Source organism: Euprymna scolopes, chromosome 32, assembly GCF_053919585.1.
Source record: "Euprymna scolopes isolate OS-2025 chromosome 32, ASM5391958v1, whole genome shotgun sequence".
NCBI lineage: Eukaryota > Metazoa > Mollusca > Cephalopoda > Sepiida > Sepiolidae > Euprymna > Euprymna scolopes.
In genome coordinates this window covers 84,138,566-84,166,339 of record NC_136513.1, presented here as the reverse complement: position 1 = coordinate 84,166,339, position 27,774 = coordinate 84,138,566, and the positions used below count along the sequence as shown (strand labels likewise).

The window sequence follows — 27,774 nt, the reverse complement described above, 5'->3', positions numbered from 1 at the left end:
CAAAACAAACCTTAAAAATCAATATTAAAAATTTCAAATATTGCTTTCATATTGTAGTTGTACCTAAAAACACAAAAACAATATAGAGGTTCAAAATTGTCCATAATCAATTATTCTGAAAAAGAAATTTTAATATAGTCAACGTTTTCAGTACAAAAAAAAAAAATAAAAATATTAGCAACTAAAACTCACTAATAAATATTATCTTTTAGATATGATTTCTTTTTAAATTAATCGAAAGCTGGGAGGGATATGAACTTTTCTATATAAAAAAAAAAATTAATAAATAATACAATACTTAGGTTTTTGAATTTTTGAGATGAGGATCGGTTATTCATTTTATTTGGATTCTTTGGACTTTTGTTTTCATCTTTAGTATCATTTTCACAACGTTTCGGTCGATGTAACCTCCAACTTTCTTCAAGTGTATCTTGTTGAACTCGGGAATGTTTCTGCCAAACTTGGAAATTTGGATAGGATTTCGAATGAAACCCTTTATTTACTTCACGGGGGTAGCATGCTCTCGTTCCATCAGCCATGACTGGGTAGAAGTCCTAAGTAATTCGCAATTGTGTTTTTCGGTTGCCCATACTGAGAATTGAACCTTCATCCTTCAGGAGAATATCACTTTTACAGCTGATTTTTTTTTCAAAGTACTCTAGCCACTGCACCAAGTAAATTCCCAAGTTTGATAGACAGGAAGAAGGTCAGAGGTTACATCGACCGAAATGTGAAAACACTCAAGATGAGAACAGTAGTCCGAAGAATCCAAATAATATGAATATGAACAATCAACAAAATCCCACCCCTACACAGTAGATCCGTAGATGCTCCAATAGTTTCTTCCCCAGAACAGCTAGACTTTAGAATTCCTTTCTGGGTTCCTGCTTTCCCAACTGTACTGACATGCAGAAGTTCAAGCGTAATGTGAACAGACGTCTTGCTGCTCAACTCCCTACATAGTATCCTGCAACTTATATCCTCGATAGTAGCCTCCTACATCAATGTGGCACTATGCCTTGTTTGGGATGAAAATGGAATAAAAAAAAATGACGTCTGGGAGCATGTTTGAGGGGACAGATGTCAGAAAAGGCGATCATGTTAGAAACGTGGGTGACGTTTGAGAGGTCATAAAAAAAGAGCGTATGATAATAAATGTCCGAAGGAAATCTGGTTAAAGTGCATAAGGAACTGCATACAACCTAACTTTACAAATCATTCATATAAGATGATTCCATTTTTGGCATTGGTTTCCCCGATATTTTTCTGGTCAGAATTCTTTCTAAAAAGATATCGGGTACTTACAGGAGCGATCACGTGAAGGTTGCCAACATCCTAAGTGAAAGTGATTTTTTTTTTTTTCTTTTTTTTTTTGTGCAGCGAACTAGATTCAAACTTGGAATGCCTAGGTCATCAATCTGTGTCAACTATCGCCCCCCCCCCTCCCGTTTGGAAATGAAATGAAAAAAATAGAAACAAATGAAAACTCTATCGTAAGGGTATAAATCATTTTGCATATGAAATATGAAATGACGTCACCGTAAGGATAAAGTAAGACCATGTAAACGAACATGTACGACAGACAGGAAAGCATGTTTGAGAGGACACACGTCAGTAAACACGATCACATTAGAGATGTGAGTGATGTTCGAGAGGTCAAAAAGAAAGTACCTGGAAATAAATGTTGTTACAAAAAAAAGGAGTCGAGATATTACTTGTCTTATGTTCCTTGCGACATCATGTGCATACAGCGTGGTGGGTCCATGTACAACCCTAAACTATCCCTAAAGTTTCATACTTAGTGTCATTTGCCTTGGATTTCAAATCACAAACTGTTCAGTCCACTTTCTTTTGATGAAACAAAGCCTTTTCTGAATCGGAGAAGCTACTTCTTTTTTTTTTTTTTTTCTTTTAGGTACGGAAATTCATGTTGAAGACGGTCAGTTATCTGGAAACGACGACAAATCTCCAATTACATTACAGCGGAATCAACATTCCATCTTTCATGTTTGTAAAAAGGTAATTCTTTATTTCTCTTTCATTTCTTCCAGACTTGTTTGACAATCAAAACAAATCAAACAGTACCTATCAGAGCCTGTTTCCATCAAGAATGCAAAATCGTAGGAGAATTTGGGGCATTTTGTATTTTTGGGTATGATTCAAATGAGTCTTCTCATCTTGGATGCTGTTCTAGCATTTCAGCTATGTTATACTCTGTCTAGGGAGTATCGAGTACCATTTTGTAAGTCTTTCATATGACTTGATCAAGGATTGAACCCTGGTCTCTCAATTGATTACTGAACATTCTTACCATTATTCAAAATGGGTTGAGTAACATTGTATAGGTCCGCTACTACCTGCTTTACCTACACTCTTACTTGAACTAATCCTATTTTTAGTTTCACAAATCAAACCAAACTACTTAATAAAGTTTATTATCTCGGCCTGTCAGTGCATGTGTCTATTTAAAAAAAAAAATATTTGTAACTTTTATTCAATCAAACAAAGCACCGAGATATAAAGGTCCAGATTTATTTAAAAAAAAGAAAAAAAAAAAATTCATATCTTTTATTCAAGCCAAACAATGTACTAGGATATAAGGGTCCAGATTCATAAAAAAAACAAAAAAACTTTTATTCAATCCAAACAAGGCACTGAGTTATAAAAAAAAAAAATGAATAAAATTCTGATAACTTTTATTCAATCCAAACAAGGATCTGAGATATAAGGGTCCACATTTATTACAAAAAAAATTATAACATTTATTCAATCCAAACAAGGATCTGAGATATTAGTGTTCAGATTTATTAAAAAAAAAAAATTCATAAGTTGTATTCAAGCCAAACCATGTACTGAGATATAAGTGTTAAGGAATAGAGAGAGGGAGAGAGAGAGGGGGAGAGTGGAATTATAGTGTAGACACGTTGACTGGAAGTAAAAGATCAGCTGATTTGATTGCGTGTGAGTCATGTGATCAGGTTAGCTGAATCAATGAGATTTGGTTGGGACTTGGACGAAAGCGGACGGCTTTGCTGTTCTCTCCTCCCCTTCAGGGGGTGGGGGGCGAACGCTGACGTGGTAGAAATAAGACCTAGAAGAAGAAACCACAGGCCAAATTCACTTTCCATTCCTTTCTGCAAAACATTTGTAAGGTGAATAAAAAACTATAGAACCAATTTCTTGTCTTGGAGTGAAATAATTCTTCGTCCCCAAACACAGGAATCAAGTCTCCCTCCCAGACGAGAATTTCCAAATGGACCAACAAATGGCAGAAGGTATGTTCAAATGACATGTCACACACATATTCACACTTAACAGCATATGAACATATGTAATAGAAAGACCACTAAACGATCACACACACGATGACATTAACTCTGATGAGATAATCAAACACTCAATAGACACGTTTTAATATATCATCTCCATTCCAATTTCAACCAATATACAACAAACACTCATTTTATGATACGACAATACAACGTAACATAAGGATCCAGATTTATTAAAAAAAAAAATTATAACTTTTATTCAAGCAAAGCAAGGCACTGGGATATAAGGGTCCAGATTTATTTTTTTAAAAGTTCTTTTAACTTTTATTCAATAAAAAAAAAAAGGAACTGAGATATAAGGGTCCAGATTTATTAAAAAAAAAAAAAAAAAAATTGTAACTTTTATTCAAGCCAAATAATCTATTGAGATATAAGGGTCCAGATTTATTAAAAAAAAATTTATAACTTTTGTTTAATCCAAACAAGGCACTGAGATATAAGGGTCCAGATTTATGGGAAAAAAAATCATATCTTTTATTGAAGCCAAACTATATACTGAGATATAAGGGTTCTGATTTATTAAAAAAAATATTCTTATAATTTTTATTCAAAAAGAAATTATTTAGTGTTTTATTTATATAGATTTTAAAAAGAAATTATTTAATGTTTTATTTATATAGATTTTTAAAAAGAAATTATTTAATGTTTTATTTATATAGATTTTAAAAAGAAATTCTTAGTGTTTATTGATATAGATTTTAAAAAAGAAATTATGTAGTATTTTATTTATATAGATTTTAAAAAGAAATTCTTAGTGTTTTATTTATATAGATTTTAAAAAAGAAATTATGTAGTGTTTTATTTATATAGATTTTAAAAAGAAATTATGTAGTGTTTTATTTATGTAGATTTTAAAAAGAAATTATGTAGTGTTTTATTTATGTAGATTTTAAAAAGAAATTATGTAGTGTTTTATTTATATAGATTTTAAAAAAGAAATTATGTAGTGTTTTATTTATATAGATTTTAAAAAAGAAATTATGTAGTGTTTTATTTATATAGATTTTAAAAAGAAATTATGTAGTGTTTTATTGATATAGATTTTTAAAAAGAAATTATGTAGTGTTTTATTTATATAGATTTTAAAAAGAAATTATGTAGTGTTTTATTTATATAGATTTTAAAAAAGAAATTATGTAGTGTTTTATTTATGTAGATTTTAAAAAGAAATTATGTAGTGTTTTATTTATGTAGATTTTAAAAAGAAATTATGTAGTGTTTTATTTATGTAGATTTTAAAAAGAAATTATGTAGTGTTTTATTTATATAAATTTTAAAAAAGAAATTATGTAGTGTTTTATTTATATAGATTTTAAAAAAGAAATTATGTAGTGTTTTATTTATATAGATTTTAAAAAGAAATTATGTAGTGTTTTATTGATATAGATTTTAAAAAAGAAATTATGTAGTGTTTTATTTATATAGATTTTAAAAAGAAATTATGTAGTGTTTTATTTATATAGATTTTAAAAAAGAAATTATGTAGTGTTTTATTTATATAGATTTTAAAAAAGAAATTATGTAGTGTTTTATTTATATAGATTTTAAAAAAGAAATTATGTAGTGTTTTATTTATATAGATTTTAAAAAAGAAATTATGTAGTGTTTTATTTATATAGATTTTAAAAAGAAATTATGTAGTGTTTTATTTATGTAGATTTTAAAAAGAAAGTATGTAGTGTTTTATTTATATAGATTTTAAAAAAGAAATTATGTAGTGTTTTATTTATATAGATTTTAAAAAAGAAATTATGTAGTGTTTTATTTATATAGATTTTAAAAAGAAATTATGTAGTGTTTTATTTATATAGATTTTAAAAAAGAAATTATGTAGTGTTTTATTTATATAGATTTTAAAAAAGAAATTATGTAGTGTTTTATTTATATAGATTTTAAAAAGAAATTATGTAGTGTTTTATTTATGTAGATTTTAAAACGAAATTATGTAGTGTTTTATTTATATAGATTTTAAAAAAGAAATTATGTAGTGTTTTATTTATATAGATTTTAAAAAAGAAATTATGTAGTGTTTTATTTATATAGATTTTAAAAAGAAATTATGTAGTGTTTTATTTATGTAGATTTTAAAAAGAAATTATGTAGTGTTTTATTTATATAGATTTTAAAAAAGAAATTATGTAGTGTTTTATTTATATAGATTTTAAAAAGAAATTATGTAGTGTTTTATTTATATAGATTTTAAAAAAGAAATTATGTAGTGTTTTATTTATATAGATTTTAAAAAAGAAATTATGTAGTGTTTTATTTATATAGATTTTAAAAAAGAAATTATGTAGTGTTTTATTTATATAGATTTTAAAAAGAAATTATGTAGTGTTTTATTATGTAGATTTTAAAACGAAATTATGTAGTGTTTTATTTATATAGATTTTAAAAAAGAAATTATGTAGTGTTTTATTTATATAGATTTTAAAAAAGAAATTATGTAGTGTTTTATTTATATAGATTTTAAAAAGAAATTATGTAGTGTTTTATTTATGTAGATTTTAAAAAGAAATTATGTAGTGTTTTATTTATATAGATTTTAAAAAAGAAATTATGTAGTGTTTTATTTATATAGATTTTAAAAAGAAATTATGTAGTGTTTTATTGATATAGATTTTAAAAAAGAAATTATGTAGTGTTTTATTTATATAGATTTTAAAAAAGAAATTATGTAGTGTTTTATTTATATAGATTTTAAAAAAGAAATTATGTAGTGTTTTATTTATATAGATTTTAAAAAAGAAATTATGTAGTGTTTTATTTATATAGATTTTAAAAAGAAATTATGTAGTGTTTTATTTATGTAGATTTTAAAAAGAAATTATGTAGTGTTTCATTTATATAGATTTAAAAAAAAATTATTTAATGTTTTATTTATATAGATTTTAAAAAGAAATTATGTGTTTTATTTATATAGATTTTAAAAAGAAATTATTTAATGTTTTATTTATATAGATTTTAAAAAGAAATTATTTGTTTTATTTATATAGATTTTAAAAAGAAATTATTTTATGTTTTATTTATATAGATTTAAAAAAAAATTATTTAGTGTTTTATTTATAGGACAGTGAAACATAATTTTTAAAGGGTTGCAGCAACTCTTGGAGATAAGTTGATGAATATAGATGAATTTTATCCTTTCTTCAGGATAATTATGCAATAAGCAGTAATATTATATACTGGAAGATATATCTGTTGCCCTGTAATAAACGTAATGTGAAATTCCTTTAAAAAAAAAAATAATGTAAAAAAGAACAGAAAGAAACTGAGACATGTGCATTCAAGTATTATTTTTGTTTCCAAGCAGTTCACTTGTAAGTAAAAAAAAAAAATCAAGCTGAGAGCGAAACCAAAACATAAAGACATTGACTAAAGTATGATAACCAGTACACCAGCTTGACACGACATTTATGAGTTTTCAAAATATCTCATTCTTAACGTAAAGAAACGGCCATGTTTATTGACAGCTCATGCGCAGTCGTGAAGCAATTGACAAAAAGATAAAAATCCAATAATTTCCATGTACCAATTTGCTAATTTTGACAGCTTAGCAGCGCTTTTTCCCAGATGAAAACTGATTTAAGTTTTCCATATGTCTGAATATCCTATATACAAAATTTAAAATCTGTAGATCAAAAAATCATTGAGTATATAGGTTGAGAAGTGTCCTCTCTCACACATACACACATTCTCACTTTTATAAATATATAGATTATCTTATAGATTTTAAAAAGGAATTAGATGATGTCCTATTTATGGGACAGTGAAACATAATAGGCTAAGTAAACTTTTTATTCAACAGTTTAATTAACGCAGGAATATATACATATAAAAGCGAAAATGTGTGTATGTTTGTATGTGTGTTTGTAAGTCTCGCAAAAACTTTCGACATGGGTCATGGATTTTCACGAGATTGGTATCATTTTAAAGCTCGATCCTTCGCCCGACAGATATCGAAAAATTGGCCAAAAACATTAATTCCTTCACCCTAAAATCATCAGTGTTCTACAGGGAGGGGTCAGCAAAAACCGTTCTCTTATAACAAGTTCGCTTCTACACATGCGCAAATGATGTCGGAACATGATTTAGTTTAAATATTAAAAAAAAAAACGCTCCAATTTCGTCGACGTCGTCTTAGCTCAGTTGCGTAGAGGGCGGCCTCATTATCTAAAGGTTTTGGGTTCGAATCGTGGTGTGAGATGTCTTTTTTTCTTTTATTTTCCATGTTTAAAGGTTTAATATTGAAACAGGGTTATTTACGCCATTTTTCACGTTCTATGTTTTTTTTTTTTTTTTTTGGCTTTTATTTTTCAGATTTTTTTAAAGAAGTTTTAACGTTCGTTTTTCTGTTTCCTTTTTCCATCACATTCGCGTTTTCTTTTTTTGTTTGTCTGATTTTTACATTTAACATCGTTCGTTTGCTTTACGTTACTTTTTTTTGGTGTTGTTTTCCATTTTTTTTTTAAGTTTTAACATTTTTTTATATAAAATATTTAATGATTTTATATTTAATATTTAAAAAATATTTACTTCGCTTATTATGTTTTGATTATACCCCCCCCCCACCGCCCGAGCACACACACCTCTAAACACCCGGGCAACGCCGGGTCCCCCCCGCTAGTACAAGATAAAAGACAAGACAAGTTGGTTCAACTGGCATCTATTAGCGAAAAGGAATTTAGTTTAAGTTTTAAATGGAAAATTGTGTCTTGCATCCATTATGCACAACCTAAAATTAATAGTTATCTCCCTTTTAACCAAAGAAAGGGAGAGTTATCGCCCTTGATAAAAGAGGTATGTTATAACAGTTTTGGAAGGTAACCAAATGTATCTCACATCACAGACTTTATATATATATTATTCCTTAATTGGAATTCATTTTTTGAGATGAGCATTATATGTTAATTTGATTTTTATTTCGGACTATTAGTCTCATCTTTATTAGTTGTTGTTTTTGAATCTTTTTATTGGTTCACAACGTTTCGGCCAACTTCCTCTGGCCTTCGTCAGGTGGTAAGTTCCTATCCATCGCGGTTACCACCTGACAAAGGCCAGAGGAAGACTTTAATCATCACGCATCCAGTTGCTTCTACCTTGCCATTTAATCTGTAAGTTGTTGAATAAATCTGTTAAAGATTATATTTGCCCATTGGTTTGTTGACTCATTATGGCTATTCCTTGTCTGCATTCTTATTGATTTTTTTTTTTTACACAGGCATCACCACATTATCAAGGCCAAGAGGCCACTCAAGGATAAGGGTTAAAGAGTGTACAGTAGAAATTGGACAATATAGTAATTGTTAGTAATGAAAATTCGGTAAATTTGATAACTTATATGGAACGGCTCATCAAGAACTTATTTACGTTAAGACTTGAACACAACTATATTGTAGTCAGCCGGAAAGCAGGAAAACAGAAGACAATTCCACAGGCGTACAGTTCTAAGAAAGAAGCTTTGTTCATGGAATGTACGTTTAGGTTTAGGCACAGATAAAGAGTGGGGGGAATTATTGATAGTGTTTTCAGCTAGACAAGTGTTTCTTGTGAAAGTTTGGCGAGGGGGTACCATAGACTGAAGCTCAGTCGAACACTTTCCATGAAAATAACGATACATTAGAGACAAACTTGCAACATCTCTTCTGTGAGATAGAGGTTGCAAGGAAGAGAAAAGGACATCTCCTACGAGGCTACGAAGTCTATTTTGAACTCTATCAAGGCAGGACAAGTCCTTTCTAGCAGCTCCTGCCCAGATGTGGCAACAGTATTCCATCCTTGGACGTACCTGGCTCTTATATAGATAGAGAATTGCATCAGCAGTGAGATATCTACTGGATCGATAGAAAGATCCCACCATTTTTCCAGCGCACTTGGCAACAGATTTGATGAGTGCTGCTTTAACTGTATGTGTTTATTGTTTGTCGATGGATTGGTAGTCGTTCATAAACGAATGCATATCATTCTCGTTTATAAATGCTTTTTCTGTGTTATCTGCGTAAAACAACATTATTCAGTCTTTCGTCCAAAAATAACTGTCACACCTTGCTTAACAATTCTATTCAGTTTCCTGTTGTGTTTCTTTGTGAACAACTTCCTATACCTTTGTTCTGCTGAAAAACTTATTTTCTTTTTTATTTCCTAACACCTGGAGACGAGGGGTGGTGGGGCAATGTAAATACTGTCAAACTAATTCATGTTTTCTGTTTTAGATTTGGAAATGGGGTTTTGCTACTTTTATAAGTTTTCTTGTGACCCTTTCGTGTTTCCCTGGAGTTGCTGCACTCATAAAACCAGTCGATGAATCGACAATCGTAGAATGGTTCAGTAAGTGTTCTTGCTTTTCATTAAAATGAATTTTGTTAAAGTTCTAGACTTGACTGAGTTTTTTTACTTTTTTATTTTTTAATTTGTCTTACGTAAGTTATTTAGGAGTTTGCATGATAATATTGTGAATTATTGAATGACATGTTGAGCACCATTCTAGATTCGCAGATTAGAACACAAATACGACAATTTAATGTGCTGTAATAGCCTCCTCATATGATTGTCATTCCTGTCTTTGATTGTGTGATTTTCAGATGATTTACAAAACCAGCTTTTGACAAAAAATATCTGCCACATACGGTGCAATTCAGTCATATATATATATATATATATATATATACAGGATGTAACAATAAAAGTGTCGCCCTAAAGAAAATAACACTACAGCTTTATCTGAAAACTTTTATTGAAAAAATCAATTCCGGTAACTTGATTTTGTAGTAGAGCTGACATCTATTCAATTCAGCCGCCTTCAGCCTCAATATGGGTCCGGAACTGGGAGCATGCCTTTTCCATCAGGAACTTGACGAATACTCGGCGGATGGCAGCAATCAGGCTGGTCAAGCAATTCATGAGAGGGATAGCTGATTTAGATGACTTTTATCTCACCAAAGAATGACTTCCTGTTTCTTTCCTCTGCATATGCACTCGGTGACTTTCTCTTAATTTTAACTATTTGGTTGAAACTTACTGGAGTTGTTTTATATATTGGTTTATTTCACTCCCAGGCATCTCATCTTCTGCAGCACGGAGTGAAATTGACGATTTCAGACTTGTGGCGTTTCTCTGCATCCATTTGGAGGAGACCGTCGCTCCCTTATGGAGAGACCTGTTTAACCCATGTTGCTTCCTCGGCTTCTTGGACCCAACACAACTAAACTTAACTCAGCTTACTCAAACCGGAGCACCTGACACGTCACGTCCGGTCCCCATATCATACTTCCGGTGCAAACTGACCGGTCACCTAAGTTTGATACATGTCACAACATGACCCTTTTACTCTTTCTGCACCTGCATGTTTGCTCAACTTATTGTTTCTTTGTTGTTTACTCCGCTTGACAGATAGACAAATAAGTAGATAGATAGATAATTTAATAAATGCTTTCTATCTGGTGTTGCCCAACTTATACCTAACACAAGAACTGAGGAATATTTTAACATTTATTTTGTGTAACTATATATAGAGAAAAAAAACTTTAGATAAACAACCATTATTCCAAGTTAGTATAATTATAAATTTTAACTTATCACCAAAACTAGAGTAATTTTTGTGTAAAAGCAGACTCCGGATTCTATTTTCTCTAAATGTCCCTTTATAATAGCTTAATATTTGAGAATGTGCAAATTGAGCAGCCATATCCATATACATGCGCATGTGATGTTTTAAGATGGTTGTAAGTTGCCAAAGAAGAAATAGTAATATTATATTGCTACCTAATTTACATGTATATTTGTGGCATGTGCAGCCATTATTTAAGTTCTTTATTGGGGAGATTACATCTTCAGGCCAAGAATTTCCCTCGAAAACTCAAACTCAAGATACAAAAAAACATTTTCTCATACCACTTATAATTTTGTCTTAGAATAGGGGTGGGACTGGTCTCTCTCTCCTATATATATATATATATATATATAATCATTCAAACACGGTAGTGTTTGAATATATGGTTAAGTGGCTGTTTTAGTCATGTAGAACTGCTTTAAAGCTTCACCGCTCACTCATTTTTCTATCAAATTTCAAACAATTATTACAGTTTATAGATCTCCTTCTCAGCTATATTGTGAAAAAAAATTTTTTTTCAATTTTCGTTCAGTAAAACAAAAGTTATGATGAATTTTCTGGTGTTCAGAATCATAAAAATATGTAAGGAGGTGGGTGACGCTTTTCATGACTGGTTTCCATAGCAACCACGTCGCTTCAGCGACTACTGTTGCTACTAATTCACTGCTGTCATGGAAAGAAAAGTTAGAAGTGAAACAGAGAAAATGAAAGGGAGATAATTGGGGGGATTTTATTGAAAGCAGACGAGTGCCATACATTGTTATTACATGTGTTTATGGGGGCAAAAAAAATAAGACTGAAATTAAACAAAGGGCAAGTTAATTTATTGGAAGCCTGGAAAAATCATAGACAAGTTGTTAAAACTGGAAAAGAAAAGGACAACATATTCTAGTAAAAAATATAAATTTATAACTTAAAATATTGCTGCATTAAGGATTTTTTTTTGATTCAATTTATAACATTATATAAGCAATTCTTAATGCTTCAATATTTTAAGTTATAAGTTTATTATATTTTTATTAGAATATCTTGTCCTTTTCTTTTCCAGTTTTAACAACTAGTCCTTTACTTTTCCATGTTTAAGCTTAACCATATTACTTTTCATGCTTGCATTTTTCTATTATATTTATTTATATATATATAAGGATTTATTTTGTGTGACTAAAGAATTATATATATATATATATATATATATAATTATTTTTTACAATAATAATTAAATACCTATAGACACTAGTGTTTCATCCTTTCAGGAATCTTCAGTGCAGGGTGTCACGATTAATACCAGTCGAACGATTTGAACCCTGCAACATGAGACATATCTGGCTCGATTAGCGAAGATCTAATCCATTCGGCTACCATTAACCGTGTGAAATAACGTTGAATTTAAACATCTTAATTTTAAATGTTCATTTACGTCAGTCAGACAGTGATCTAATCGTTATACGGTGATCTAAGCATAAGAGCTAAATTGACCGACTTTAATTCAACTGAAAGTGCTCAACGATAAGAAACGAATTTCTTAAAGGAGCTGTCATAATTGTTTTTTACTATAAAAATTAATAATATATATAACTTTAGATAAACAACCACGATTAAGTATAATCATAGATTTTAACTAGAGTAATTTTTTGTGGAAAGCAGACTTCAGATTCTCCAAATAATAATATTTTAAAACATGTAAATCTATTTTGTATTTATTTCATTTGAAAATTTAGCAGAGATGGATCACACATTCACTTAATTATCACTATGGCTAGGATAACAGAGTAATATTCTTTTCATTGTTTTAACTTTCAAGTGTGTATCCATTGATATATTGTATGCTTTTATATAGAGTGATGTGGCTCTCGATTGGTTAACTGTGTCAAAACAATGATAAGAATATTCTGTTGTCATAGCCCTAATTATAAATTATTTTTAACTAGAACAATTAAGACAGAATATTTTTCAAAACGTAAACAACTACAAGAACTGAGGAATATTTTAGTATTCATTTTGTGTGACTATATATATATATATATAAAAAAATAACTTTAGATAAACAAGCACTATTCGGAGTCACTTTCTTAAATGATTACAGAAACATTAATTAATATTAGGAAGTGGTTGAATGAATGAGAAAACCACATTGCTAAATGAGACATGGTTCTGTTAAGTACAAATTACAGCTAATTAGAATAATTCTTCTATAAAATCTGTCTTTTCGACAATCAACATTTAATGGCAACCAACAGCAGCAGGCATGACGGCCATTAATTGTACTTTCGAATGTTTTTTTTTTTTTAGAGCGTTTTCAATAATTATTTAAAAAATAATAAAACTAATTTCAATGATTCTTTAAAAATAAAACTAATTTCAATGATTCTTTAAAAAATAAAAAAACTAATTTCAATGATTCTTTAAAAAATAATAAAACTAATTTCAATGATTATTTAAAAAATAATAAAACTAACTTCAATGATTCTTTAAAAAATAATAAAACTAATTTCAATGATTCTTTAAAAAATAATAAAACTAATTTCAATAATTCTTTAAAAAATAATAAAACTAATTTCAATAATTCTTTAAAAAATAATAAAACTAATTTCAATAATTCTTTAAAAAATAATAAAACTAATTTCAATAATTCTTTAAAAAATAATAAAACTAATTTCAATAATTCTTTAAAAAATAATAAAACTAATTTCAATGATTCTTTAAAAAATAATAAAACTAACTTCAATGATTCTTTAAAAAATAATAAAACTAATTTCAATGATTCTTTAAAAAATAATAAAACTAATTTCAATAATTCTTTAAAAAATAATAAAACTAATTTCAATGATTCTTTAAAAAATAATAAAACTAATTTCAATGATTCTTTAAAAAATAATAAAACTAATTTCAATCATTATTTTAAAAATAATAAAACTAATTTCAATAATTCTTTAAAAAATAATAAAACTAATTTCAATGATTCTTTAAAAAATAATAAAACTAATTTCAATAATTCTTTAAAAAATAATAAAACTAATTTCAATGATTCTTTAAAAAATAATAAAACTAATTCCAATCATTATTTAAAAAATAATAAAACTAATTTCAATAATTCTTTAAAAAATAATAAAACTAATTTCAATAATTATTTAAAAAATAATAAAACTAATTTCAATGATTCTTTAAAAAATAATAAAACTAATTTCAATGATTTTTAATTAAAATAAGACCACCAAAAAAACTTTTCAATGATTATTAAATAATAAATTAAATAACAAAAATAAAAGATTGGAAAAAAATGTAATAAAAAGATTACCTGCATAGGGATCATATAGGCATGAGAGAAAAAAGCTAAGGGACTGATTTGCCTTGTCACTGCTTCTGTTAGCGCTATGCCAGAAGATAGGAAGTACGTTAGTTGATTGTAACCAAGAATTTTATTCTAATGTGTTTGATATAAATTATGTGTTTTTTGGGGGTGAGTGGGATACAAATTTTCAAGTGTGAACTCTTTTTCTTTTCTCTTGTTATTCCAGAACCTTTCTTCACACCTACCGTTATTTTCCTTTGTTTTAATGCGGCAGACTTTACTGGACGGATTGTAGCAGGAAAAATTCAGTTGGTAAGAATTGCATTCTAAATACTTTTTTTTATAAAAGGTGTTCTCTTTGGATTTGTTTTGTTTTTATTGAATTTTTACATTTCCTTGGCTCTTTGGTATGGACCAAAGGGTAGTATCTGTTCTGATTTGACACCGTACAACAAAAACAAATGCAACTTGGTCTTGTCAAAAGCAAAGGTTAATTTGTGAGCTTAAATGCTATTTGGGTCTGACTTTGAAAATCCTACAAGATAACTTTATATGTTAGATAACATGATACAACAATAACAAATGAAAAGTGTGATTTGTCGGCTTAAATGCTATTTAAGTCTGACTTTGAACCTCTGATAATCTTTATATCTTAGAGTAGCAGGCTGCTTGGCATTGCCCGGTAATAAAATATTCATAAATATTATATTTTAATTCACGCAGATTTCTTATTAATTGTTATACTTCTCTATTAGTTATTATCGAATGTATACAAGGTGCCTTCAACACGTTTCCAGACTTTTTTGTACAGGCATTTAAAATTGTCGTGGACTCTTGAAAATTCAGTATGTTATTGCTATACATCTTATGAGATGACTGACCAATTTTTATGATTTCAGGTTCAAATGAACAGCTACAGCAGGGATTTGAATACACCCTCCTACTAAAGCCTAATAATCACAATTGGGGAATTTCAAAATTGCAATTTGAATGTGAGGACATTTTAGAAAAATGATATGCAATAAAATTCTGTTTTAAACTTGGAAAAAATGACACATAGACATGTAGAATGCTTTAGGTTGCTTTTGGACCATCTTGCATGAATCAAGCATCAGTTTTCGAGTGGCATAAGAAATTCAAGGAAAGCAGGGAGTCTGTGAGGGATAAGAGGTGTGGGAGGAGTAAGAAAGTTAGAAGATCAGAGTTGATTGGCCAAATAAAGAATTTCATGGATAACAATTGCTGTGTGTCTGTAGAGACAATGAGTGTACAGTTTGATGTCGCTGTACACACAATTATTTGCGAGGAATTGAAGATGTAGAAGATTTGTGTAAAGTTTGTACCGAGGGTGCAGTCCATAACTCCATCTTAGTCATAGACTTTTTGACCAAAATGGGCATCAAAAGTTTCTTATCCTTCCTATAGTTCAGACTTGTTCCTTGTGACTTTTGGTTATTTCCTTAGCTCAAGGAAAACCTTAGAGGCTCTCATTATGAGATAATTGAGGAGATGAAAAACGCTGTGAGAAGGATCATTGACACGCTCATACAAGAGGACTTCCGTGAGGCTTTCCAGAAGTTGTTGGAACGGTACAAGTGCATTGCAGCCAGAGGAGATTACTTTAAAGGGACGAGAGTTTCATGTGTGTATATCAATTAAAGTGCTCATATGAAAAGAAGTCTGAAAACTTAAGGCACTTTGTATTAATGATTTCAAAAGTTATTAAAAAAAAATATGACTTGAATACCATTTTTTTTTTACACAGTGATCACCACTTATCAAGGCCCAGAAGCCACTCAGGGATAAGGGTTATTGCAAGTACAGTACGTTAGTGTGGAGATTTGATGAAGTGTTTACTTAAGGGGGCGGTTCATTAGGAATTTGTTAACGTTGGACTTGAAGACATCCAAGTTGTAGTCCGGTGGGAAGCAGGCAGACGGAACAGAGTTCCACAGGCGTGCAGTTCTAAGAAAGAAGCTTTGTTCATGGAATCCACGTATTGATTTAGGCATAGATAAAGAGTGGGGGAAATTTTTCACAGTGGATTCAGCTAGATGGATGTTTTTCGTGAAAGATTGGCGAGGGGGGGACCAGAGATTGGAGTTCAGATGAGCACCTGCCATGGAAATAACGATAAAACAAGGATAGGCTCGCAACGTCTCTTCTGTGGGAGAGAGGTTGCAGGGTAGAGAAAAGGGCATCCCCCACTAAGCCACGAAGTTTATTTTGTACTCTGTCAAGGCAGGATAGGCTGTTTTTAGCAGCTCCTGCCCAGATATGGCAACAGCATTCCATCCTTGGACGTACTTGGCTTTTATATAGATAGAGAACTAGAATTGAAACCAGAACATTTAGTGCTCCAACCTTAGTCATTATTTATCTCTCCAACATCGTTACTGTATGAGCTTTTTTTTTTTTTTTTTTTCACAAAGGGGGTCACCACTTATCAAGGCCCAGAGGCCACTCGAGGATAAGGGTTATTGAGTGTACAGTAGTCAATGGGATAATTTCTTAGTAATCGTTAGTAGTAGAAATTTGGTAAATTGGATTGTTTTATGGAACGGTTCATCATGAATTTGTTTACGTTGGACTTGAAGACAACCAAATTGTAGTCAGCTGGAGAACAGACTAACGGAAGAGTTCCACAGGTGTGCAGTTCTGAGAAAGAAACTTTGTTCATGGAATCTATGTTTCGGTTTAGGCACAGATAAAGAGTGGGGAAAATTATTGACAGTGGTTTCAGGTTTTCATGAAAGATTGGTGAGAGGGGACCATAGATTGGAGCTCAGACAAGCACTTGTGATGGAAATAACGATAAAGCAGAGACAGGCTCGCAACATCTCTTCTGTAGGAAAGAGGTTGCAGGGAAGAGAAAAGGGCATCCCTAACTAAGGTACGAAGTCTATTTTGAACTCTGTCAAGGCAGGATAAGCTGCTTCTAGCAGCTCCTGCTCAGATGTGGCAACAGTACTCCATCATTGGACGTACTTGGCTCTTATATAGATAAAGAATTGCATCAGGAGTGAGATATCTACTGGAGCGATAGAAGGATCCCACCATTTTTCCAGCAACCTTGGCAACAGGTTTGATGTACGTGTTCCATTTCAGATCAGGATTAAAGGTCAAGCCCAGAAGTTTGTTGAAACATGAAGCCTCCCTAAGATGAGAGTCATTGATTTCAATTGATATGGATACGAAAGATTAAAAATTAAGCGCTTTTGAGTTATGAATGTTTAATTTTGAGTATGCACAAAAGAAACAACAGGCATAAAATTTTCGTTTTTTACTTACTCTGCCAACGTCAACTGTTTTGTTTTCAATTTTGACTCCTTAACAGCAATTTTTGCTGGCTAAAACCAAAATTGAAAGTGTGTACTACAGGTCCAAATACTCTATATATCAAATTTTAAGTCTGTAGACTAAATATTCAGAGAGAAGTTTGATAGAGAGTTATTGCATACACACCAACAAGGTCACTTTATATATACATATATTAGGAGGTATATTTGGTTAAAAAAAAAACGGGAAAAAAGTGCTCCGCACGTTAATAAAGCTAAATATGTTTTTATTAGTTCAACCTCAGAGATTTTTGTTTAAATCATTACAAGTTGTTTCAATCAGTAGGACAATAAAATTATCCTGCCGATCTTGTCGGACAATCTAAGCCAAAATAAATTAGAAGAAAAATATTTTTTTAAATTACATCTCCATCATATTTTCCCTTCCCCCCCTCTTAACAATCTCCTCTCTTCTTTTTAATTCCTTTCCTTCTATTCTTAATCGTCAATTTCAATCCAAACTATAAATATAATCTATATTTCTCCCCCCCCCATCCCTTTTCTTTTCCTTTTCTTTCTATTCACTCCTCCCTCCCCCGTCTGTATCCAACACTTCAACTCTTGGTTTTTTGATGCTCATATATAATTTAAAAGAATTTTTTTTTCTTCTAATTTATTTTGGCTTAGAGTGTCTAACAAAATCGACAGGATAATTTTATTGTCCTGTCAATCGAAACAACTTGTAATGATTTAAGCAAAAATCCCCGAGGTTGAAATAATAAAGCCATATTATATAGTGTTATAGACAAGGTCTATAAGAGCAAGGAGTTATGAAAAGCTCACGAGGTGTTGTTAACGTAGAGCTATATATAGAAATAGTAAGGGGTTAATAATTGTGAAATTATCAAGTTTACATAGCGGGAAACATAACAAAATCCAATTTTTTCTTGTACGAACGTTTCAGAGACGATATCAATTTATTGCAACATGGAAACGCTATCTCACAAAGATTAAACAACTAAATTTACTTTGATAAGCTTGTTAAAAAAAATTTTGGTGCCTTTTCCCTCACCTACCTTTTGTGCTAATGCGGAGGCTATATCCAGAAATATTTAAATTATTTCTCGATGCTATCATTTTTATTTGTAAATATCGAATAAATAAATTGATATTGTCTCTGAAATGATCGTACATGAAAAAATTGGGTTTTGTGTTTCCCCTATGTAACCGATAATTTCACAATTATTAACCCCTCACTTATTGTTTATGTAAATATCTTGCTACGATGTGCAGACCGTTTTAATCATATTTGATCTCATCAGGCAAGAAGAATTAAAATACAAAAATTAAAATTTCATTGAAACAGTCTGCACATTGTAGCAAAATAATTTGATTGAGCACTATCAACGACCCTTGTTGAAATTCAATTATTCTTAATTTTTGAATATCTTTCTACCTATATTTGTGTGCTAAAACGTTTTCATCTTAAATTCTACACAATTATGTACCATAAGCTCGTGATTCAGTGAGATCAAAAATGTTTTGTTACTTTTAATGCATCTAAAACCAAACTTCTATCTTTTCACCACCAATGCCCTGACCTTCACTCCTGACCTGAAATAGAAGACCTACATGAGATCTGTTGATAAAATCAGTGGCAAAGTGGTGAGATCATTCCATCACTTCAAAAAGTGTCTCCCTCCTGACACAATCAAGCATCAGATGCATCCTAATATTGAGTACTGCTTCCACATCTTGGGAGGAGCTCCTAAGAGTACCCTTTTCTTGCTATGACAGGATACAAAACCGTTTTAAAAAACTTAGTGGACGGAGATCTTTTCATCTCCCTACATCTCCTTTCTCAAAGAAGAGACCTTGCAATTCTGTCTCTGCACTATCGTTACCTTTTATGGTAGGTGCTCGACTGAGCTCCAATCTATGGTACCCTCCTGTAAAATGTTGGAAACAAAATCAAATAAAAAGAGACAATGAAAAGAATTTGTTTTGGCATCAGAAAATAGGCACAAATTTTTCTGATTCTGACACCATAAAAAATTCTGATTTTTCCAATTTCAATTAATCGTCTCAACATATATATATATATATATATATATATATATATATATATATATATATAATGAATGAATGACAAAGTCTGTATTCCAAATTTCATGATGTTGACCATTTTACAATTTATTCCTTTAATTCAGTTGGCATTTACAATTCTTGACAGTATCTGTTTCGTAGCACAAAATCAATCACTTAATTATTATATCAATTCGTGAATCTATTTTGCCCTTAACTCATCAGAAGAAATAGCAACAATCAATCAACCGAAAGGAAATATAATGCGTTGTGACATGATTAAAAAATACAAAAATTGGAAGAGAAGTTGCAAATACCTTTTAGAATATAGACCTTTGTCATTTATTCATTATATGCTCTGTAATTACACTGAGCTCCTTCAATATGGATTGGTATATATAAAAAGGAAATATAAGTGAATAAATAATATTTCCATTGAAATCTATATATATATATATATATATATATATATATATATATATATATATATATATATATATATATATAAAATCAGTCTACTGAGGTGAATAGTATCCCAGATTATTGAATTGTGTGGTATCAAGTCTTACAAAATATTTTTGGAAGGCAATATTTTTATATAAGACAATCCTAGCCAAAAAAAAGGAATAGCTCAATATACTAGATAAAGCAAAATAAAATTTATAGTTTTTGGTCTCTCGACAAAAGGAGAGTGGACCTGTAAATTCACCCTTGTCCATTCGTCCGTTCGTCTGTCTGCAGCTTTCTCAATAACTACGCCTTGGAATTTTTACAAATTTTGCACAAACATTAAACATGATACGAGTAAAAAGTAACAGAATGGGTTTTCCGGGAAAACTCTAATTCCTCCCCTAAGGGTGTCTTTCGGGTTAAAATGGCTAAAACTGACACTTTTGTGCTTATTAAAAAAAATTGATGCCTTGGATTTTTATAAAACTTTCTGAAAAGTTGTAACTGATTTCTATATAATTTTGTTTGTCTATACTTCGCGATAACTCATGCGTGTGCCCTAGAGGCTCTTTTAGGGCTAATAAAAACACTCCATTTTTGGGACTATTTTACCATATTTGTCCAAATTTTTCTGTGTATGTCAATTTAGCAATTTTGCATGGTGCTGAACTCCAATTTAAATATGTTAAGGCCTTGGGGGTATTTGGGGGCTAAATGGGGGTGGGGACAAATGATGGACGTAGTCATTTTTTTTTTTTTGCATGGTGCACAACTCAAATTTATATTTTAAGATCTAAAACTGCAACATTTGTTTATTTTCACCAGGGTTGGACGTCCCTCTGGGGATTTTGGGGGCTAAGGGGGGGGGGCAAATGCTGAACCTAGTCATTTTTTTTTTTATACTTCGTTCACTGTGCACTCACGGGGGACCATTTATGATTCACTTGTTTATATTTAAATTTCATTCAGAAAAATAATTTTTCAAAACAAAATCCGCTGTTGAAACAGTGGACGAGGACCTTTTCATCTCCCTACATCCTCTTTCTCAAAGAAAAGACGTTGCGAGTTCATCTCTACTCTATCATTTCTTTGATGGTAGGTGCTCGACTGAGCTTCATCTGTGGTTTCTCTCTGTAAAACTTTCATAACAAATATTTGTCTAGCTACAACAGCTATCAACAATTTCCCTCACTTTCTGTCTGTGCCTAAAGCTAAATGAAAATTCCATGGACAGTTTTTTTTTTCTAGAACTATCTGGCTGTCAAACAATACTGTGGGGCTGCTTCCCTTTTGATTATAACATGGAATACATTTTCAAGCCTAATGTAAATAAGTTCTTGTTTACTCCTCTTGAATAATTAAGCCTAATTCCAGTTCCACTATTGCTGATCATTGCAGTGTTGTATTACCGTCTATCTAAGATTTATCCTTGATTGGCCTCCTGGTCTTAATAAGTGGCGACCCTCAAGTAGAAAAACAAAAAAACATTATAATCCATATATCACTATTAATGTAGTTTTGTTTTGTTTTTATTTCAGCTTGTGTTTAAAACTAAACAAAAATTTCATGGACAGAGTTTCTTTCCTAGAACTGTCCATCTATGAAATGCAATACTATGGAGCTGCTTCCCCACCAACTACAATATGATCGTTTTCAAGTCTATTGTAAATAAGTCTTACATTTCTGAATTTTTGAGATGAGGATTGGTTATTCGTTATGTTTAGATTCATCGGACTACTGTTCTCATCTTGAGTGTCATTTTCATAACGTTTCAGTTGATGTAACCTCCGACCTTCTTCGGCCCTGTCGGTGGGACATTAGAATACACCGACTGCCCCCCTGCAGATGGTAAACTATATCCAGTGGTGAGGCCCCAGCTTGTGGACTTTGGGGAGTGTGGAACCACCCTTTAATTACCATTGCTCCCCGGTCCACTCTGACCCGGAGTGGTAGTACCTGTTAGGGTTCCAACTATGGGTTAAATAGAAACCGACTTGAAAAAACAAATATATTCTATTAAAAATTTTTCTTCAAAATCACTGGATTCGGCATTAAATAACCCGAAAAGGGTTGATATGCCGTAAAACAAAAACAACCAACCAACCAACCAACCGACCTTCTTCAGGTATATTTTGTCGAACTCAGGAATTTGGACGGAACCTGTGGCGCAGTGGTTAGAGTATTTGGAAAAACCAATTGTAAAAGTGATATTTGCCTGGAGGTTGTTGAAGGTTCAATTCTCAATGTGGGCGACCGATAAATTCAATTATGAATTAACCCTACCAGACCTGAGCTACTGAACCTAATTTGCCCCTGTGCCTGGCCTCCCGAGCAAAATTGTGAAAAAGAATTTAAACGCATTAGTAATTTTTTGCCGCCAGCATTCAGCCTTCATGTGCCAGTTCACCCAGCAGATAGAGCCCTCCTTGATGCACATGATAATCTAGGCCCACTTGCATCATCAGAATTATCATCACTTTCTCCTTCATAATCATCATCACTAGCGTTACTTGATTCAGAAACATACTACTGATCAAATTCACCGTCTTCTGAATCAAAATTTGTCACTTTATCCAACACTTGTTGCACCATGAAACTCCTTGGTTTCGCTCTTTTACCTGTCGAAGTGCTTGGTTCGTCATTAGCTCGCTTCATGGTTACTTTGATCTACAAAACAACTCACAACTCCGCCAAAACAAAAGAAGCCATTTGCTGAACGTTAGGCTTGCGCTAAATCGATGCTAAGCAACGATTGGGTAGCAAATTTTGGCTGATGGAACAAGAGCATGCTACCTTCATGAAGTAAATAAACAGTTCCATTTAAAATTCCGTTCAAATTTCTGCGTTTGACAAGATTCACCTGAAGAAGGTCAAAGGTTACATCGACCGAAACGTTAAAATGACACTTAAGACGAGAACAATGTAAACCTATAGGTCGGTCACTGGCGTGTGATTAACCCAACATGATCGACCTACGTGTTACACTAAATGTCTTTAAAACGGTCCGCATAGGAAGATCTGTCGATTAGACATCTTTTGTCAGATGAAGAGAAAAGCATACCTGAGATGTTAAGTCTAGCTGGCTCGTTCTTCTCCCAGAAGACGTCTTGTTCCTTGAGGGTTCGACATGGTTGGACTCTTTGTCTCCAGGTCCGCTTCATTTATTAATGTCGACATTTAAGGCAGACACAAAAACGACGCACGACACAATCGTTATAAATGAGAAATATAATATACTATTTATTTTTTTTTTTTTTTACAAGAAAATATTACAATATTTTTACAAAAACAGTTTTCAAATGATAATTAACTTTCACAATTAAAACTAGCTAACCTTAACTAAGGCTGAGAGAGAGGGTGCTCCCCATCTCCTCTTATTTACGGAAAGACAAAAATATGTGCTCACCTCATGGCTGTCCGGACAAAATAAGATCGAGAAAAGGAAGGGAACTGTGGGATTGCATTTTGTTTTCTTATGTATCCCTCCGCCTACGGTCAAATCACCTCCTGGCCATGCAGGGAGGGGGAGGAGGTTAACAACCACCACAGCCGGTGAATCTAAGTAGTACGAAGAAGTGGCAACATACTTTGATAGAGTAGATAAAATTTCATGAGCAGAGTTTCTTTCCTAGAACTGACCGCCTGTGGGACAAGATACCATGGAGCTGCTTCCCGTCTGACTATAACTTGGTCCTTTTCCGGCCCTATGTAAATAAGTTCTTCTTAAACAACTAAACCCAACCCAAGTTCCACGATTACTGATCATTAATGACATTGTCTCACCATCTACCTAACCTTTATTGACTGTTATCCTTGAGTGGCCTCCTGGCCTTAATAACCCGTATTGATATTAATGTAGTATTTTCTGTTTTTTTTTTTTTTTTCATTTCAGCTAAAGCCGCATAATGCTAACATTGCTGTTTTGCTTGCTTTTGTGCGGATTATTTTTATTCCTCTCATAATGCAGTGCAACACGCTACCCAAGCATCTTCCTTCAATCAACGGTCCCGTTCATCTCTTCAATGATAACATCTCCCCAATCGTTTTGATCACATTCCTCGGATTGACAAACGGATACTTAGGAAACCTTTGTATGATGTATGGACCACAGTAAGTACTGACCATACCATTCACATGCCATACCATTCACATAGAAAAAAGATCTCTCGGTTGGTTTCAATAAAAGGCAGGGCAATGTTGGCAGCTGGTTTGGCTGCCTCATACCCAGCATTGCAATATTCAAAGGAAAAAAATTTTAAAAATAGACACATATACCTGTGACCTTCTTAGACAATCATCCATGTATATAAAGACAAAGGGTTCTTCTCCAGAATACTCTCCATATTAAAAACCAAACTAAGGAAAAATCTGTATGATGTATATACTCGGGGGAAAAAACAAAAATATCATATTCCTAAAGTCATATAAATTGATTAGTTTTGTTTTTTTTATTTTAAAAAAAATCATTTTTAAACAATTATTATTGTCGAGTTTTCTGTTTTCGTTTTTTTAGATTTTTTTTTTCAAAGTGGTAGACAAGATGGCCGCTCTTCTACTCATAAAATTTTATTTTCTTATTTAAAACTAAAACTTTATTTAAATTCTCTTTTATTTATTTTATTTTAAATTTAATTTTTTATTTTCATTTATTTTAATTTTATTTTAAATTTCATTTTTTAATTTTATTTTAAATTTAACTTTTATTTTCATTTATTTTCATTTATTTTGAATGTTATTTTTCTTATTTTACTTTGTAGTTTAATTTTTAATTTATTTTATTTTTAATTTCATTTATTTTTAATTTAATCTTTATTCAATTTTACTTCAATCTTTACTTTTTATCTGTTTTATTTAATTTACTTTATTTTTATTAAAAAAATTTATTTCATCTGATTAAATTTTTTGTTTTAAAATTTATTTTGTATTTTTTTATAAAGTTTTATTTTTATAAATTCTGTTTTTATTGTTTTAGTTTGATATTTTTTAATTATATTTTTCAGTTTAAAACTTTATTTTTTAATAACTATATTTTGTTTTATTATGATTTAATTTTTAATGTATTTTATTGTTTTAAATTTAATTCATTTTTTATTTAATCTTTATTCAATTTTAATTCAGTTAATTTTATTTGTTTTATTTAATTTATTATTTTTAATTTTTATTTAGGAAAATTTATTACAACTGATTAAATTTTTTGTTTTAAAATTTATTTTGTATTTTTTTTTTTCATGAAATTTTATTTTTATAAATCTTCTTTTTTTTATTTAGTTTGATGCTTTTTAATTATATATTTCAGTTAAAAACTTCGTTTTATTAACATTATTTTTATTTTCTCTTTTTCTTCAGGTTGGTGAATCCCGCTGAGGCAGAACAAGCGGGTACAATTATGTCGTTATTCTTAACACTAGGCCTGGCGATGGGATCGGTCATCTCACTCATTCTTGTGAACTTTTTATAACGCCAGAATAAAATGATAATTTGTATTTTATGGATTATTCAGAATATTATTCCCATCTCGGGTGCTGTTCTCAAAACGTTTCGGCCGATGTAACCCCCGACCTTGTTCAGGTGTGTTTCAAACTCAAGAGTTTCCAGAATTTCATTTATCCACGGGGGTAGACTATTCTTGTTCCATCAGCCATAACTAGGTAGAATGTTCAAGTCATTTTTAATTATATTTTTGTATTAGCTGCATTGAGGATCACTTAGTATTTTATTCATTGCGCCAGAGGTTCAAAGTTCAATCTCCAGTGTAGGCGATACTGAAAATATAATAAAGAATAAAATGAGATTTATACCTGGTCATGGCTGACAGAACGAGAGCAGTCTACCCCTGTGGATTAAATAAAGGATTCTGTATAAATTCCTGGGTTCAGTATAAAGATTAGACACACCTGAAGAAGGTCGGAGGTTACATCGGCCGAAACATTATGAGAATATTATCCGAAATGAGAGCAGTAGTCTGAATGATCCTAATACAAATTATCAATCCAAATCTCAAATAATTTGTCAAGACTTTTACTACAAAAAATTTAAAATTAAAAAAAAGAAATTTTTAAACTAAGGATTTTGTAGTTTGCTTGAAAAGCATTGTGCAAAATGTATAAGGGTTGTGTTTGAGGGCTATTACAATGGAGTTAAGGAAACGGTTTATGCAGTGTTTATTTCTGAACATAGTGTGTCGCACAAGATGATAAATGCATAAATTTCCAAATATTTTCAAGAAAATATATCTTCGTCTGGGGATGGGCAGGGGGTGGTTATAGACAGCTCGCCAGCATCATTACATTCCGTGTTGGTGCCAGATGTTGTGTGTTAGATTTGTGTATCACTCCTACATTTGAATTGGCTTGCATATCTATTATGTCAATTTCCGGAATAAAGTTCTGAATTCGATAAGTTTGAAAAGCTATCTACATCTTCCTTCTCCCCCCCCACCCGCCTCCCATCGATGGAGAGATACTTTCTCAAAAATATTTGAGAAACTCATGCATCTACCATCTTGTGCAACACACTGTTCAGAAAAAAATATGCATAATTAAAAATTAATGAAGCCCTTCAATATTGTCATCGTTATTTATCTTACTGCATAGATCGTTTCCATAACTGCATTGTTAAAACCCTCAAACATAACCCTTTCAAAAAAAAAAAAAAAAAAAAATAGAAAAAAATTATTTTTTCTATATGCAAACACTCTTTACTTCGATTCACATATAAACTCAGAATATGTGGGTAACATTTTCATCCCTTATTTTTATTTTTTGGGGGGTGGGAGGGATCTGACTTTGCACTATTTTGGTGTTATGGAAATTGAAAAAAAAAAAAGCTATATTTTTGAAAATATTCGAATGATTGTAAATTTAAAATGAGGACGAGAGATTTAATTTTTTTTTCTAGATTTGACTTTGTGCTATTTTGGTGTTATAGAAGTTGGAGGAAAAAATAACAAACTATATTCTTGAAAATATTTGAATGATTGTGAATTTGTTTAAAAAAAAAAAATGAAGACGAGAGAGAGGTTTAATTCTGATGCAAGAAGAAGAAAAGAGAAATTTTTCAAAAAGCAAACTGAACAAGATGGCGTCCAAAAGTTTAAGAAATTTGATCCTCTAAAGTAAAATGGACATTGATATTTTGTGGTCATGTGTAAATTAACACGCTCAGCTAAATCACTTCCTACATTAACAAAAAAAAAAGAGATTCTACTTTTTTTTTGTTAGACAATTATGTGCAAACACTCTGAAAAACTTAGCGGAAAGCAAAAAAAACAATTTTTTTGTTTTATATTTAGAGTAAGGAATCAGTTTCATATATAAATTAAACGTAAAATGATCCCCATGTCCGAGCCATTCTAATATTTTAGGGTGGTTAACTAAATTTTTTAAGCACCAAGTCCAACTAAGAAGGTTATAAAACTATACCCAATCACTCAATAGACTCCAGTTCTGGATATGATCTTAAACTATATCCGATGGTGAGGCCCCAGCTTGCGGGATTTGGGGAGTGTGGAGCCACCCCTTAATTGACATTGCTCCCAGGTCCACTTTTACCCAGAATGGTAGTACCTGATAGGATCTCAACTATGGGTTAAATAGAAACCGACTTAAAAAAACAAAAACAAATATATTTTATTAAAAACACTTTCATCAAAATCATTGGATTCGGCATTAAATAACCTAAAAAGGGTTGATATGCCATAAAACAAAACCAACCAACCAACAGACTCCACCT

General features: G+C 31.1%; 1 protein-coding gene across 2 annotated transcripts in view; it reads left to right on the top strand.

The window, feature by feature from the left end:
* Positions 1-26,104, top strand: part of LOC145256458 (equilibrative nucleoside transporter 3-like) — a 104,553-nt gene extending 78,449 nt beyond the window's left edge. The window contains exons 10-14 of one of the 2 annotated variants that reach the window (XM_080115387.1): positions 1,916-2,019; positions 9,545-9,659; positions 14,457-14,542; positions 23,936-24,153; positions 25,390-26,104. In XM_080115387.1, the coding sequence (XP_079971513.1) occupies positions 1,916-2,019; positions 9,545-9,659; positions 14,457-14,542; positions 23,936-24,153; positions 25,390-25,501 (635 nt within the window). In that variant the 3' untranslated portion in view covers positions 25,502-26,104. The remainder of the gene's footprint in view (positions 1-1,915; positions 2,020-9,544; positions 9,660-14,456; positions 14,543-23,935; positions 24,154-25,389) is intronic. The other variant, XM_080115386.1, reaches the window with a different exon arrangement.
* Positions 26,105-27,774: the final 1,670 nt, after the last annotated feature.